General features: G+C 38.3%; 1 protein-coding gene across 7 annotated transcripts in view; it reads left to right on the top strand.

Annotated features, from left to right (window-relative positions):
* MIPOL1 (mirror-image polydactyly 1) overlaps nt 1-13,609 on the top strand; it is a 298,337-nt gene that overhangs the window by 68,917 nt on the left and 215,811 nt on the right. For all 7 annotated transcript variants that reach the window (XM_045014792.1, XM_045014790.1, XM_045014793.1 and 4 more), the window contains 2 exons: nt 8,970-9,198; nt 12,356-12,488. In XM_045014792.1, the coding sequence (XP_044870727.1) occupies nt 8,970-9,198; nt 12,356-12,488 (362 nt within the window). The remainder of the gene's footprint in view (nt 1-8,969; nt 9,199-12,355; nt 12,489-13,609) is intronic.

The following is a 13,609-nucleotide window of genomic DNA, read 5'->3' as shown; positions in this document are numbered from 1 at the left end:
GCCTTGTATAGTTGTGATATCAGGGAAAGTGTAAACAAAAAACGCACATAAAGTCATCGTGCAACACCTAGATAATTTATAATTTTACTGTTTATATCCATCTTGACATTTTTTATCTGCCAAAGGCAGGTTTCATTTGGAATCTTAATCTGAGATTTATTTGGTGGATCTGGAAGTCATAGCTAGAGTTCCCACAGGAAATGGTCCATCTACCAACAGATTAAATGGCAGTCCTGCAGTTGTTAAGGGAGCTCTGCATTTAACACACATGCATACTCATTCAGTCAGCACTGTGGAGAAAAATTAAAGTAGTAACCCAGGTTTAGGAACAATGTAGCTAAAAAGTCCCATATTTGCTGAATGACAAAGGGTTATATAGCAGCATTTCATTTTATTATTCGTGCTTGAATTTCTTGTTTGCTTTGTTGAGTCTGCTGACGAATACTAATAAATGCCTGCAACAATCCAGACGAGAGATGCCTGGCAACAAAGCTATGCGGTGGACCTCCCTGATCTTCTCCAGTTCACAACCTGACCTTTTGAAAAATTGGCTGGGCTAAGCTGCAGAATTTGGGTGTAATGGTTATTGTTAACTCCAGCTTTAGGATTTATTAATTTGTGTGATCAAGACTTACCTATACTTCAAAGTTTCAAAAGACCAAACACAATCATCCAGCCATTAGAACTAACATTGTGTTTCAGTGAATCCCACTTAGTGTCTGACTAGAGATTCTGCTATTTTGATGTGTTCAGAATCTAAAAATGCTTTTAGAGTAAGAAAGAAATCAATCCAACAAAAATTGTTTTTTCTCAAATGCTAGGTTTTTTTTAAAAAAAATGATAATTGCAACATGAGAATGGAATGCCAAAGGAAGTATGTCCTTAATAATTGCATCATGATTAACTGCAGTGAATACCAAATAATGATAGTGTAATTTTGATACATCTTTAAAATAAATTCTCAGTCTTGTAAATATTTAAGTCTTCACATTTACTTTAGCATTTTGGATGCAAAGAAAGATAGTAAAAGGCTAATAATGAGAGAGAGAGAATATAATAGCTAAAATAACCAGTGTCCTTGGAGAACTGTAAAAATTGCCATTCTGCCAGAATAACTCCAACAGTTCTTAAACTCTCTCAATTTCTTTCTTTCTAAAGGATGTTGCCTGGCTTCCAAACAAGTACAGGTGAAATAAAGACACATTCAAAGTAACACAGATGTCCTTTAAATTGCTTACAGAGAAAGAATTCAGTGTTCTCTTTAGATTCCATCAAGATTTAAAGAAATGAACCATGAAACTTTGAGTTTTGTCTATATTCTAGCAGACAAAGGACATCTGACTTTTTCAAAAGTTATTTTAAAAAAATTTTTTATCACATGAAATAAGTGACATTTTGGAATAAAACTTATACAAGTTTTTCTTTGTGAACTATTCGCAAAAACCTTTCTTGCTTAATTTCCATTAACAAGAATTTCTGTCCATTTCATCACCATTTTGACCTCTTTGAAAATGCAAACCAAAACCAGAAAAGCCCCAGCCCTTAAACTGCAGTGCTGTACTAATGCAACTATCTGTCAAAGCAGTTTTTCGTAGTTGAAAAGTTATACGTTTGAGAATTACAATTTCATTTTAATTGAGGACAATTATTTTTACACAAACCATTAAAAATTATAAAAAGTTTGTAAATGTGTCTCTAGGTTTTTTTGTGTGAGATCATATTGTGATCTGGCATGTTAAGAAAGTTATGGCCATCCTGAAGTTTGGAAGAATACCGCTATAATTATTCGAATTTCTTCTTTATTCCTTGATAGGGAAACATTATTCCACATTCACCGTTTAAAAAAAAATCATTATTCTTTGACTCCATTTTGTTGTTCCTTTTAGGGTCCTAATGAAGCCAATGAAAAAGAAAAGAGAAACTTAGGGCGGGAGTAATCTCTATATGGCATCAGAATAGAAAGGGGCAAGGAGAAGGGGCAGTAATGAGGTAGTAGATAGCGCACTGGAGTGGAATTCAAAAGACCTGGGTTCTATGCCCATTTCTGCCACTGGCGTGTGGGTGACAGTGGGCAAGTTTCACTTCATGTCTTTGTGCCCCAGTTACCTCATCTGGAAATGGGGATGAGACTGAGCTTCTTTAATGCAATGGCTTTGATTTCTACTGATGAAAAGTGCTATCTATATAAGAGCTAGGTGCTATTATTATTAATGGGTCCCTGTCACAGAGTGACTAGCCCTTTCAGGGGAGTCAGGGCCTGCCTCACTTGTGATCCTCCCAGCTGATCCTGATGGGCTAAGGATCAAATGACCCTGTTCAATTATTGACCCAGCTGGGAAGGAGTCAGAGGAATGAGGAATCTACAAAGAGTGATATAGAGCTCAGTTAGTGAGGGGAGCTGGCTCCTCTGGCAGGCCCTGGAGAAGGGCAACTCCTAAGCAGATGGCTTGGAGGAGGAATGAGTAGCAACAAGAGGGAGATTATGGTCGACTCTGAAGCAAGATGGACTAAGAGAGATAAAGAAGAAAAATATTGTATCTGTGTTGAAGGTTTTGCCTAAGTTGTATTTTTGGAGAATAAAACTATGCTTGAATAAAGACCCTAGGTGTGGCACTGAGTCTTCCATAGGCAGAGATGACAGGCCATCAACCTACATCTCCTTAAACGTGTGTGTTTTTCAAAAGAAAACAAACACCACACTAAATCTGCCTTGCATTGTGTTTGGAGGAATTCCTTAAGAGACCCTTGCCTGTCCCAGTTAATTGCCAGAGATTTTAGGGTCTTCAGCCTAATCGGGCTCTCTTCTCCGTGACTTGCAACAGTTGTGAATCAGGTGACTGTCTTCAGGCCTTGTGGCCTGTTCAGTCTTTACTGGGATGACAATTAGGGACAGAAGAGGGAATTGGGATATACTGTACCTGCGCAGCACTTTCCCTGATGTAATTCTCAAGGGCCTAGCTGTCATTTGTGGAAGTCAGGCTAGGTGGAGTTACAGGAAGGGGAAGAGATTCAATTAAGTGTTACACTGAGTGTGATCTGAGCCCCCGGATGTCCCTAAACTTCTGTGGCTGCAGATCCCAGCCTCCCCATATAGGTGCTCTGAACTCTGCACTGGTGATGCTATTAGGCCTCATATGGAGTCCTAGTAAAAAGCATATTAAGATCCATTCAGATAGTCCTGACACAAGGAAAATACGTTATAGGGCCTAATTAAAAGAGAGTGTCAATAAAGGACAGTTGCAAGATAATAGCCCGATGCTCCTAGACGAATGCCAAGTTTAGACACTCAATACTATGACTATTAGGTCAATAACGATCAACTTAGGTCAGTCTATGTTAAAATCCCCAAGCTGAGGTAACCTGAGGTTTTTATTTTGAAAATGGAAGATGTTGATCCTGTAGCAATATTCTGTATTAAATGCTTGAGCCAGCTGTTACAATTTTGCCAAACAGAAGTTGGAATTACTTCCATTATCTACTTGCACTGAATTTCCCAAGTCCTTCTCCATCTTCTCACTAATTTATTTGGGCTAAATCTTGAAGACTTCTGGTTTGCAGACATGTAAAGGACAACATCAGTGAGAAAGATGCATGTAAACTGGATTACCTCACTCCCCACCCTTAACTAGGATTTGCTTAAGGCGGGAGTCCTTTGTTTCCTAGTTTGACCCCCTTAGCTTCTTGTGGAAAAGTACAGAATTCAAGATGGGTTCCAGTATCAGGTGACATGGTCACATGCCTCTGTAGGGCCCCTATAGCCATTCTTCACAGGCTGACCCACACATTCACAGGAAGACTAAGCTCTTTTACAGTCCATTGTCTCTCGCTGATGGGCCATCAACACTGTTGGGCTTTTTCATTGTTGTACCTGAAGTTCTTAGCAGTGGGTGTCACCCAAACTAGCATAGTTGAAATACAGATACATATTCAATATTGCTAACTTCAGATACATAAATGATACAAGCATACAAATTGGATAATCACATTCAGTAAATCATAACCTTTCCAATGGTATCTCACATGAGCCATCTTGCATAAAGTATATCTTAGTTATGTCAGATTCATATCATAACTATATTTTCACAAATAATATGAAATGACACATCACAAACACTTTAGTGTATTTTCAGCTGAAATGGTTAGATATTGCTTTAAGATGATGATGGTAATTGTCTTGTCAGAACAAACATTTGTTTCAACCCAAATGTACACCGCTGGCGGAATTTCTGAAGCAGGAACATCTGGATTGCTACAGGTCATGGGAAATTTTTAAAAAAATTTCCCCCCATTCCACAAAAGTTCAACTTGGTTTGGACTTTTTTGACAAATCAGTAATAAAAATAACAAGATCAATCACTGCCACAAAAATGAGAGGGAAGGATTGCAGTGAAGCTTTTAGGTGATGGTTTGTTGCCTGATATTAGCACCTTGACATTGTATAGATTGGTGGTCTTTGGTTTGATATAAATATCTGGACTTTAAATTTGATCAGATATGTGTATTGTGGTCAGTGGTGGTGGAATAAGTATTTGTAATACCATTACAAAGGTTTCTTTTAAAAAAAAAATCCGGTGGGAGTAGATTTTATATTTCTTTTTAAACAAATGAACATTTGCTCAATGTTTGTAACCGAAACATTGTAGCTTTGTGCTAGTGTATGCAAACTAGAAACAGATTGGGGATATTTCTTTACTATAGGGATTATATAGAGTTATAACCCCATAGCATAGACACAGCCTGCACTCATGGAAGGGGTTTTCCTGAGCGACAGTAGCTAAGTCACTGGAAGCATTCTTCCATCAGTCTAGCTCCATCTATAGTGGGGTCTAGGTCAGCATAGCTATGTTTCTCAGAGGCTTGGATTTTTCACATCGCTGAGTGACATATCTATGTCGGCCTACATATTAAGTGTAAGCCAGGTCTGGGTGAAACTAGACTTCTTGTTGTTCAAACTGGGGGGGAAGAGGGCGTAAACAGAATAAATAATGAAAAGTTAATATAGATTGTGTTAAAGTTCTTTTTTTAATCATCTAAGCTTTCTGTTGGTACCATAAGTATGGAAATTTGGGTGATTTTTTTTTTAAGTATGGGGTTTTTAATATGATTTTCAACCTGAATGTCCCTTTAACAATGACAGCATGGGCCCATGATCTTGTAATTTAGTAATCTGCTTTCCAAAAAGCTTAGTTCATTTTCCAGAATGTATATTGCTCTTTGTCTTTCTCCATCTTCCCTCTTCCTTCCGTTGTTTATTTTCAAGTACCATCCCTCTTGGCCATCTCTGTTCTCTGCAGATAACTCCTATCTTACCTACCCTATTGTCTGATCAGTTCTTTCCTTTCCCTTTACATATATGTAGGTTCCCAGATATTTCCTGACAAACTAAGTGCTGATTAGCTGAGTATAGCAAGTGGAGTGTTGGGAAATCCCAGAGGGCTATGCATCACCCATTTTAAACCAGTATATCTCCCCTTTTCCTTTACAGTCTGTGTAACTACAGGATTCTCCAGTAGTCCGCTTCCCCGCCCCAACGTCTCTGACATTTTGGTGATGATAGAAATAGTAATGACTGCTGTAACTTAGACTGTGGCAGTTCTCAAAAACTGCTAGGTGTTTTCCATGCACGGAGGAAGTCATGGTCCCTTCCTCAAAGGGTGTACAGTTTAAAAAGTCAAAGACAGAGGAGGACTAGGGGGAAGGGTGCATTTATATGATAGGCTCATATTTTATTGGTTACATGTTTACTACTTGTTTCACTTTCCATCACTCCCAAGTTAAACATGCTAAATTTCCCTCCATCTTATTCTCAACACAAACCAATTCACCTTTAACTTTCTCCACCCCACACACCTGTCAGCTTCAATTCTATCTGTCTTTATATCCCTTCTTAACATTTGCCTCCCCTTCCCTCAACATGAATGATCAATTCATTCAAGATAAATTAATGATCAGCTGTTTAGTTTCACCTTTGCAGTGAAATATATAGAAAAAAGGTTGGTTGGCCCTTGCAAGAAGAGTCAAAATCCATGTTGTGGTACCACTTCAATGAAAATATATTCCAGAATGTCTGAAAAGTTGCTATGAGTCCCATCCGTGGCACTTTTCAGGCAGCCTTTTTATCCATATACTTTCAGTGTCTATTGGGTCTGTGCACTAGTGCTGATTAATGCACACTTTAGGGTTCACAGGAGGCATGAAGCAACACACCCAAGGTGGGCAATGATCCATATTGTTGCATAATTTAGCAATAAGCCAAGTTATCATCTTGCATCAGCCCCAGGGTTTACATTATTAGTTAGGGAGTTGAGGGTGGTTCTGTAGCTAGAACAAATGGTCATGTTTATTTGGGGAATAAAATATATCTGAAATTGATAAAAATCACTTTACACAGTAAACCTGACTGCATTTACAAAGTTTTCCTCAAAGCACTCTGGTTCAGACATGAACAAATGAGGACAATGACACAGATGTAGTGCCTTGGAAAGAAAGGATGCAGCTTTATTGAACAAGCAACAACTTCAACCTTAATACCCCTGGGCAGATAGTCCTTCCAGTTCTGAGAGGGGGAGGCTGCCACCTTTCCTCTCTGTCTTATAAAACCAGCAAGGAAGGACCAGGTCAAAATAGCATCCCCCAAGCCAGATCAATTACAGGCCCTAAGACCAGCTAATTGAAACATCCTGCTGAAAAATGCCTTGCAAAATTGCTTGCTTTTGTAAAGCTCTTTGCTGCCAGTGGTGTGTGCTGAGATTGGCCCCTGTCCCATGCAAATTTGAAACCATCGCAATGATGACTGGCTTTGCTGGTGATTCAAAGGAGACATAGATTTCCAATCCTAACCACCCCTGGATTGGGAATCAGAGCGCACCACCCTATTAGTGCCCTAAACAGTACAGTTCAGCTCACCCTCCTGCAAGAACTCAGTACATACGTTGCTGAGGTTTAAAAGCTGCAGATTTGAAAAATAGGAAAAGGAAAATCCCTGTTACCGATCTCCTTATGCTGTGGAGCATGAGGGCTGAAATCTCTTGAAGTTTTGATCTGTCCCAGTGTAACTACAAAGGCTGATAGCTTGTTATATATTTGGATGATAAACTCTTTAGGGCAGGAACCATATTTTTGTCCTGTGTTTATACAGTTCCTATCCTAGGGGGCCCTGGTCCATGACTGAGGCTTCAAGGCCCGAAAGTAATACAAATAATAAATAGTAGGTGTGTGGTGGTTGGAGAGTTCCTTGCAGTCACTAACCCATCCCTGCCTGAGGTGCTTCAAATAAACACTAGTTATGAAGACTTGCTACGATACAGAAAGAAAAAAATTGCCAAGATTAAACCAAACTATTGAGAGCAAGTACCAATTTTAGTATGCAGCACCCATCCTACAATGTGCAGGAGGGTAGTTTGTATTACTTTGTATGCAACACAAAGGGTATCTAAAGTGGGAGAAGTGGAGGAGACAATGCATTTGCAGACAAGATTCTTCAATGTGTACTTTGGTAGATAGGGAAGCAATTAAAGGTAGTTGGAGGAGAACTCCCTTTAGTGGTTACACAACCAAAAGGGATGCCTCTCCACGCAGCAACAAGGGTTTAAAGGCAATAAAAACTCCCATTACCTTAGTTCTCTAGCTAATAGTGACTGAATATACCCAGAATGTCCCACACCCTAGTGGGGGCGAGATCTGTACTCAGTGTCTCTGCTCTGCCTTGTTCATTACATCGAGGTCTTCCTTTGCTGTGTACTGTAGCAGGGAGCAAGAGGCTGAACCACTTTCCCCCAGTAGCTCATAAATCCAGCAGCAGTTTCAATGAATGGCCAGTCAGAAACCAGGGGTGCATGGGACAATGAGCAGTAGTGCACACCTGATTCGGGAGTCCTGCCTGCCCTGCATAAGTTCCATAATAGCACTGTGATAGCCTGACCTGAGGGAGCAAGCTTCAGTCCCTGTGCTGAGACAGAGTTTGCAGCAAGTGATTGCGTGTCATTGCTGTTCCTCCCTCAGGAAAGAGAGATTCCCACAATATCGACAGATTTTAGGGAATTACTTCATTTGAGTATTCTTGAATTAAAGTCTCTGCTTCTCTATTTTCTATGCAGTACAATACTCTAGGTTTGCTTAATGAGTATTTTAAGGCTATTCATAGAACAGTAACAGGGCATAGACAGTTTTTTCTTCTATCCGTTTTGAGGGAAAATAATGAGTCTGATCCTAGTAGGTATTGAATAAAAGCTATCATAATAAACAATGACACAAAACAAAAACAAAGTCCTCAAGAAGTTTTAGAAATAAAACTCTTAGTAGTCTCTATTTAATCTACATAAAACAGATAGCTAAGAGTATACCTGCTTCTGAAGATTTGCAAATATTGTTAAACTCTCTGGGTGAATGATGCACCGACATGCACTGGCTGCATATTTCAGTAGACTTCCACAAATTGTGGTGGCAAAATGATCATAGCACATGCTAAAGTATCATATTGCTATGAAAGCTGGAGAGCTGAGTAGAGCCAGGTGCTTTGAAAGCTAAGGGGAAAATTAACGTAAGCTCTGAAGTCAAGAGGCCATAGTGTAAATGAGAATCAAGTTCATAATGTGCTATAATACAGGCTTACCCTGGCTATAACAGGTCATCTGTAAGGTCCAATGATCTATCCTGTTAATAAGTAATTGAGGGGGGAGAGAAATCAGGAAATGGGGAGAAATTTTTTACTTGCATGTGAAATATCCAGTAAAAATCAGTAACTCCTGTATATGGACTGATCTCCTGAGTCAGTGCTTTGAATAACACTCCTCTCCTTTCATCAATAGGATAAGGGAGCAATGGGCCTAAATTGGTATGTTTCCTCCTTCTGTTACAAAGAAAAGTGTGGGTGGGTTTTAAAACTTCATAAATTATTTTAAGTGTATGCTTTCCTTCAATTTAAAAAGTAGTTCAAGGAGAACTTTTTGTTAATTTTGATCTTCAAATAGAAATCTGTAATCTGGAACAGCAAAGAGAAGACTTTTGTCCGAAATTTCAGCTTTATCCAAGTTCTTCAAGAAGCCTACAACCACAACATGAACTGGTCATCCAAGGCAATGTTGAAGCAATGAACCTGTCAGATGTGCCAACAGCCACCTCACTCAGCATTCAGAGTGCTAGTACCCAGAATGTGTGTCTAGATCATGTTATTGCCCCTTGTACTGGTGAAGAATCAAGGTAAATACAAGCTTCTTTTATATTTTTTTCCTGGATTGAGACTATTTCACTATTATGGGTAAAATTTTCAAAGGAGATGAAGGAAGTTAGCTGCCCAGCTTGCATTAAAATTCAATGGTATTTGGGTGCCTAACTCCCTTAGGCTTTGGAAATTCCAAAAATATGGAGCATTTCTGTGTAATTTGGAATTAATATAAGGCTGCTCGTGTGTTGGATTCATAAAAATGGTCACCATGCTCTCCCACCCCTAGGCCAAGTCTCCTTCTGGAATCCAGTGTGTCTCCCACTCCTTTCAGATATTTCTCCTAATCCAAGCTATTGTGGTGCTGATATATATTTACATAGGGCTATAATAAACCCGTACAAAACACTACTGAAATTTAAACAAGGCATGGCCACTGCCCCCAAAAAGGTAAAATCTGCATCAAAAACTGAAAATGAAGCTAACTGTAGAAAACAAGGAGTAGCAAAATGAGGGGCAATGGTTAAAACAAAGTCTCTTTATGTCACAAATGAAGTTCTGACACTAATTACAATTGGGTATCGGGCTGGGCAACAGGAGAGAGAGCGCAGCAGTGTAGGCCACTTATGAAAACCAAGGCAAAAGAAATGGGTCTTGAAAACAGGGCTTGAAGGAGGAGAGTGAGGCCATTGGGTGCACTGGAAAAGGGGCTTTCATTCACGAGTGAATTGAGTTCATGGGAATGAAGACAAGTGTAGGAAGAGGAGAAACCAAGGGAGCAATGAGGGGTGAGGAGTGGGCAGACCACCTGACATAAATTGGGGGAACAAAGGTAGATGGGAGGTGAGATGTAGGCAAAGCCTTAAAAAGTGTGGATGAGGAGTTATAACACTTTGTGGAAAGCATCCACAGAAGGAATCTAGGGGGCTAGGGGAGACAGTGGAGTGAGAGAGAGATTATAATGTGGCTACAAAATTGTGGATAGATTGAAGAGGGGAGGATCAGGGAGGCTGGGGATGAGGTGGTTATATTATAGTTCAGGTCAGAGAGAGGCATGGTATGTGAGCCAGGGTGTTAGCAATGGGGACTGAAAAGAAAGGATGGTTTTAGAAGTGGTGAATGCTGGGAGGAGAGAGAAGTGAAAGGGTCAAATGCATCTCTTAGATGTGAAATGGGCAAGTGAGTAAATTGTCAGTAGCAAAGATGAAAGGAGGGGCAAGTTGATACGTATTTACATCTTTCTGCCTTCCATGTAGATTCCCTCTTATCTTTTTCCTGTGCTAATAACGCTTCCCTGTATTCACCTTCATAATACCAACTTCTTACGTTGATTAGTCCAGTTGAACTGATATCTGGTCCTACCACTTGCACAGCTTGCCTCTTGCTTCAGTGAAAGCTACCCTTGTTTGACATAATTGTGCTAACATGCTACTCAATATGGATGTCTCTGGTAGAAAATGGTGAATGGGCCCAAGAGTCAACTGCGGTAGCCCTAGAATTCCATGCATGGTCCTCTCAACACATTTCAAGGGGCAACTGATCTCTCCATGGCTCTATGGATCCAAGATTTGTTTCTTTGTGTGCTGGAGACAGGATCCATAGTTTCATCCTTGATCTATTCATGTTTATGCACAATAAAATTTTCTGGGGGTCTGTATATGTTAATCACTGGTTATCTTAATGCAGATATTCTGTAAGGCCTTTAGTAGACTTATCCATATTATTTTCCATTCTTTATCTTGACCTGTTTTGAGTCCTGTGCTAATCTGTATTGCATTTTCATTATGATTAGAATGTAAAATACACCTTCATGTAATCATGTGTGTATGTACTTATGAGAAACTCTGATTTAGTTAGTAGGGGTTAAATATTCAAATGCACCCTCATGACTTTGGAGCTTGAATCCCATTTTCAAAAGTGACTTAGGCAATCAGGAGCCATTGACTTAGGAAGTCTCATTGAAAGTCAGTGGGACTGTAGTGCCAAAGTCAATGGGACTGTAGTGTCTAAGTAAATTTTTGAAAATGGGATTTCGGCTCCAAAGACACTTAGGCACATTTGAAAATATTTTGCTAGGTCTTCAGCTGTCTAGGAAAGATCACCCTTGGTTTTCTCCTCTTTATTTTTGGGACATGTATTGTATTTGAAGATAGCGAACACAAGAAAAGTTGCAGAGTTGGTATGTCAAAGGTAATGGGTTATATTGTATAAAACTTAAATTTTCTGTGCCTGTTACATATAATCCAAGAATTTCTCTCTTAATCCATGAACATGTCTACATTGGTTCTGCATTAGAGCTACTAAAATCTGAGTTATCTGTAAATAACAGGTGACAGAGTAAAAGGAATTTTTAAAATCTTACTTTGAGTTGGGTCCTAGAAAGGTAGACTACAAGACAATATTTTGTAGACATTAGTATACTTTTGATGAAGCCTGAATTTTGGTCTGATTGGTATAGCAAGAGTACCCAATTCAGTTTTTAACCAGGAAAGGATTTCACCCCTTGTTATCAGCTCCTTACAGTAGCTGGTACCAGACCTTAGTAGCAAAATAGCTACTATAAAGGTTCAGCAGTAAATTTCACCACATTGTATTCCAAAAATTAACCTTTTCAACTCCACCTTATCTCTCTTTTTTCCACCACTAAATAAATGCTCTTGGAATTGGGTGGTATAAAGTGGGGACATTCTGTGGTCTGATATAATATTTAGAATAACATAAAATCATTTTCTAAAATTCCAAAAATATGTTTTCCTTTGTCTCATATCTTTTGAATAATTATATTTCTTTTCGTTGAGTGGCCCATTCTCTTGAAATATATATTTTAGCCTGAGCGTAAATTTGATCCCCCAATACTTTCCTTACTTTATCACTCCAGATTAATCTTATCTTTTTTGATATTTACTTCCTTTAATCATTTCCAATTTATAGACTTCATAGCTTATTTAGCTTAGTTTATTTTATATACTAGCATTTTAATACATTTATTATTTCAAATACTGCTGCTCTTGTAGGTTTAAAAGATGAGAAGTAGGCGTTGTCCAGCTGTATGGCTAATTTATAAATCCTAAATCTGTGATAGTTAACTATCAGATTTTGTAAACTTCAGATGCAGGTAGTGGATGTCTTGTTGAATGAGAGAATCTCTGTTTTATTGATTGATGAATTTTTTAATCTTTTTTTTTTAAATCATAGTATTATAGAAAAACATGGTAGAATGCTCTCTGACTTTATGACTTCTTGGAAGGAGACTGGAGACCTAGATAAAGAGACAAATATCGCATTCCTTTTGAAAGAATTGGATGCTGTAAGGGCAAAGAATAAAAAGGTATAATAGAGATATTCAGATTACAGTACTTGCTGTTTTATTGTTGCCCATTAAACCTTCATTTTAACCTTTGCTAATATAGTTTTACTAATAATTTTATTTTATTGCATTAATAATCAGTAGATCTCTTGTCATTTCTACTCTTAGTATTTGCTTAATGAATGTTTCCAAGGAAGTGAATAATCTTTTATTCTTTGAGCTTTTTAATCAGTGACATCAACTCATATATCATAGATATAGATGCAAAATAAGCATACCACTGTAGGGCCATTCATTAACATTTTTCTGGGTTTCAGTCAGACTTGTGCAGACTGGGCAATTTAGAAACAGAAGGGCTAATCTGAAACCTATTGAAATTAATGGGAAGACTCCCATGGTGTTCTGTAAGCTTTGGACCAGGACCCACACTGGGCTAGTTTCATGTCAGTCATTCACGTTAATTACTGGGAGATCCAATACAGATCACAGAATTTTGCAAACGAGTGATTAAGTAAGCACAGTACAAAAGCAAGACTAATGTGTCACAAAATGTGCTTTGTCCATTTATTTTTACAATACCTATTTAGCTTTAATAATTTGATATTTCATAGCAAACTAGTAGTAAAGGTATCATACAATATTTTGCAGAAGTAATGATATTTAGTAACATGAAATCCCACAACAGTGCACTCCTATTAAAACTTTTCTGAGAAGAGGGGAGAGACCAAAATTTTAAAAGCAGAATGCAAATAATTAGACATAACAAATTGTTTCAGGCCCCAATCCTACTCATTTTGGTTGTCCTTTTGAAAACAAGTACAGAAATGTTTGCAGATTTGACGGCTTAGTAAGTTCCACTGTATTTATTTTCCCTTTTTATTAGCATTTCCCTATTGTCATTTAATTAATTAATTTCTGCATTGCAGCTGATTGACTGAACTTGATTTATTTAGCAGCAATGCCACTTCAGGGCTGTTACTGTACCTGGCCTCTAACAGCAACTCTATTTGTTTAATGCTGACCACATTTTTCCATCCCAAGCTTTAATTATCTACTCTCTCACATTCCCTCTCCTGTTTGTTTAATTCCACCTTTAATTAGACTAATATCAAAATAACAATTGCAATCTCTACATATACTTT

Source organism: Mauremys mutica, chromosome 4, assembly GCF_020497125.1.
Source record: "Mauremys mutica isolate MM-2020 ecotype Southern chromosome 4, ASM2049712v1, whole genome shotgun sequence".
NCBI classification, from domain to species: domain Eukaryota; kingdom Metazoa; phylum Chordata; order Testudines; family Geoemydidae; genus Mauremys; species Mauremys mutica.
Note: the sequence above shows the minus strand (reverse complement) of the source record. Positions and strands in the feature narration are given on the sequence as shown.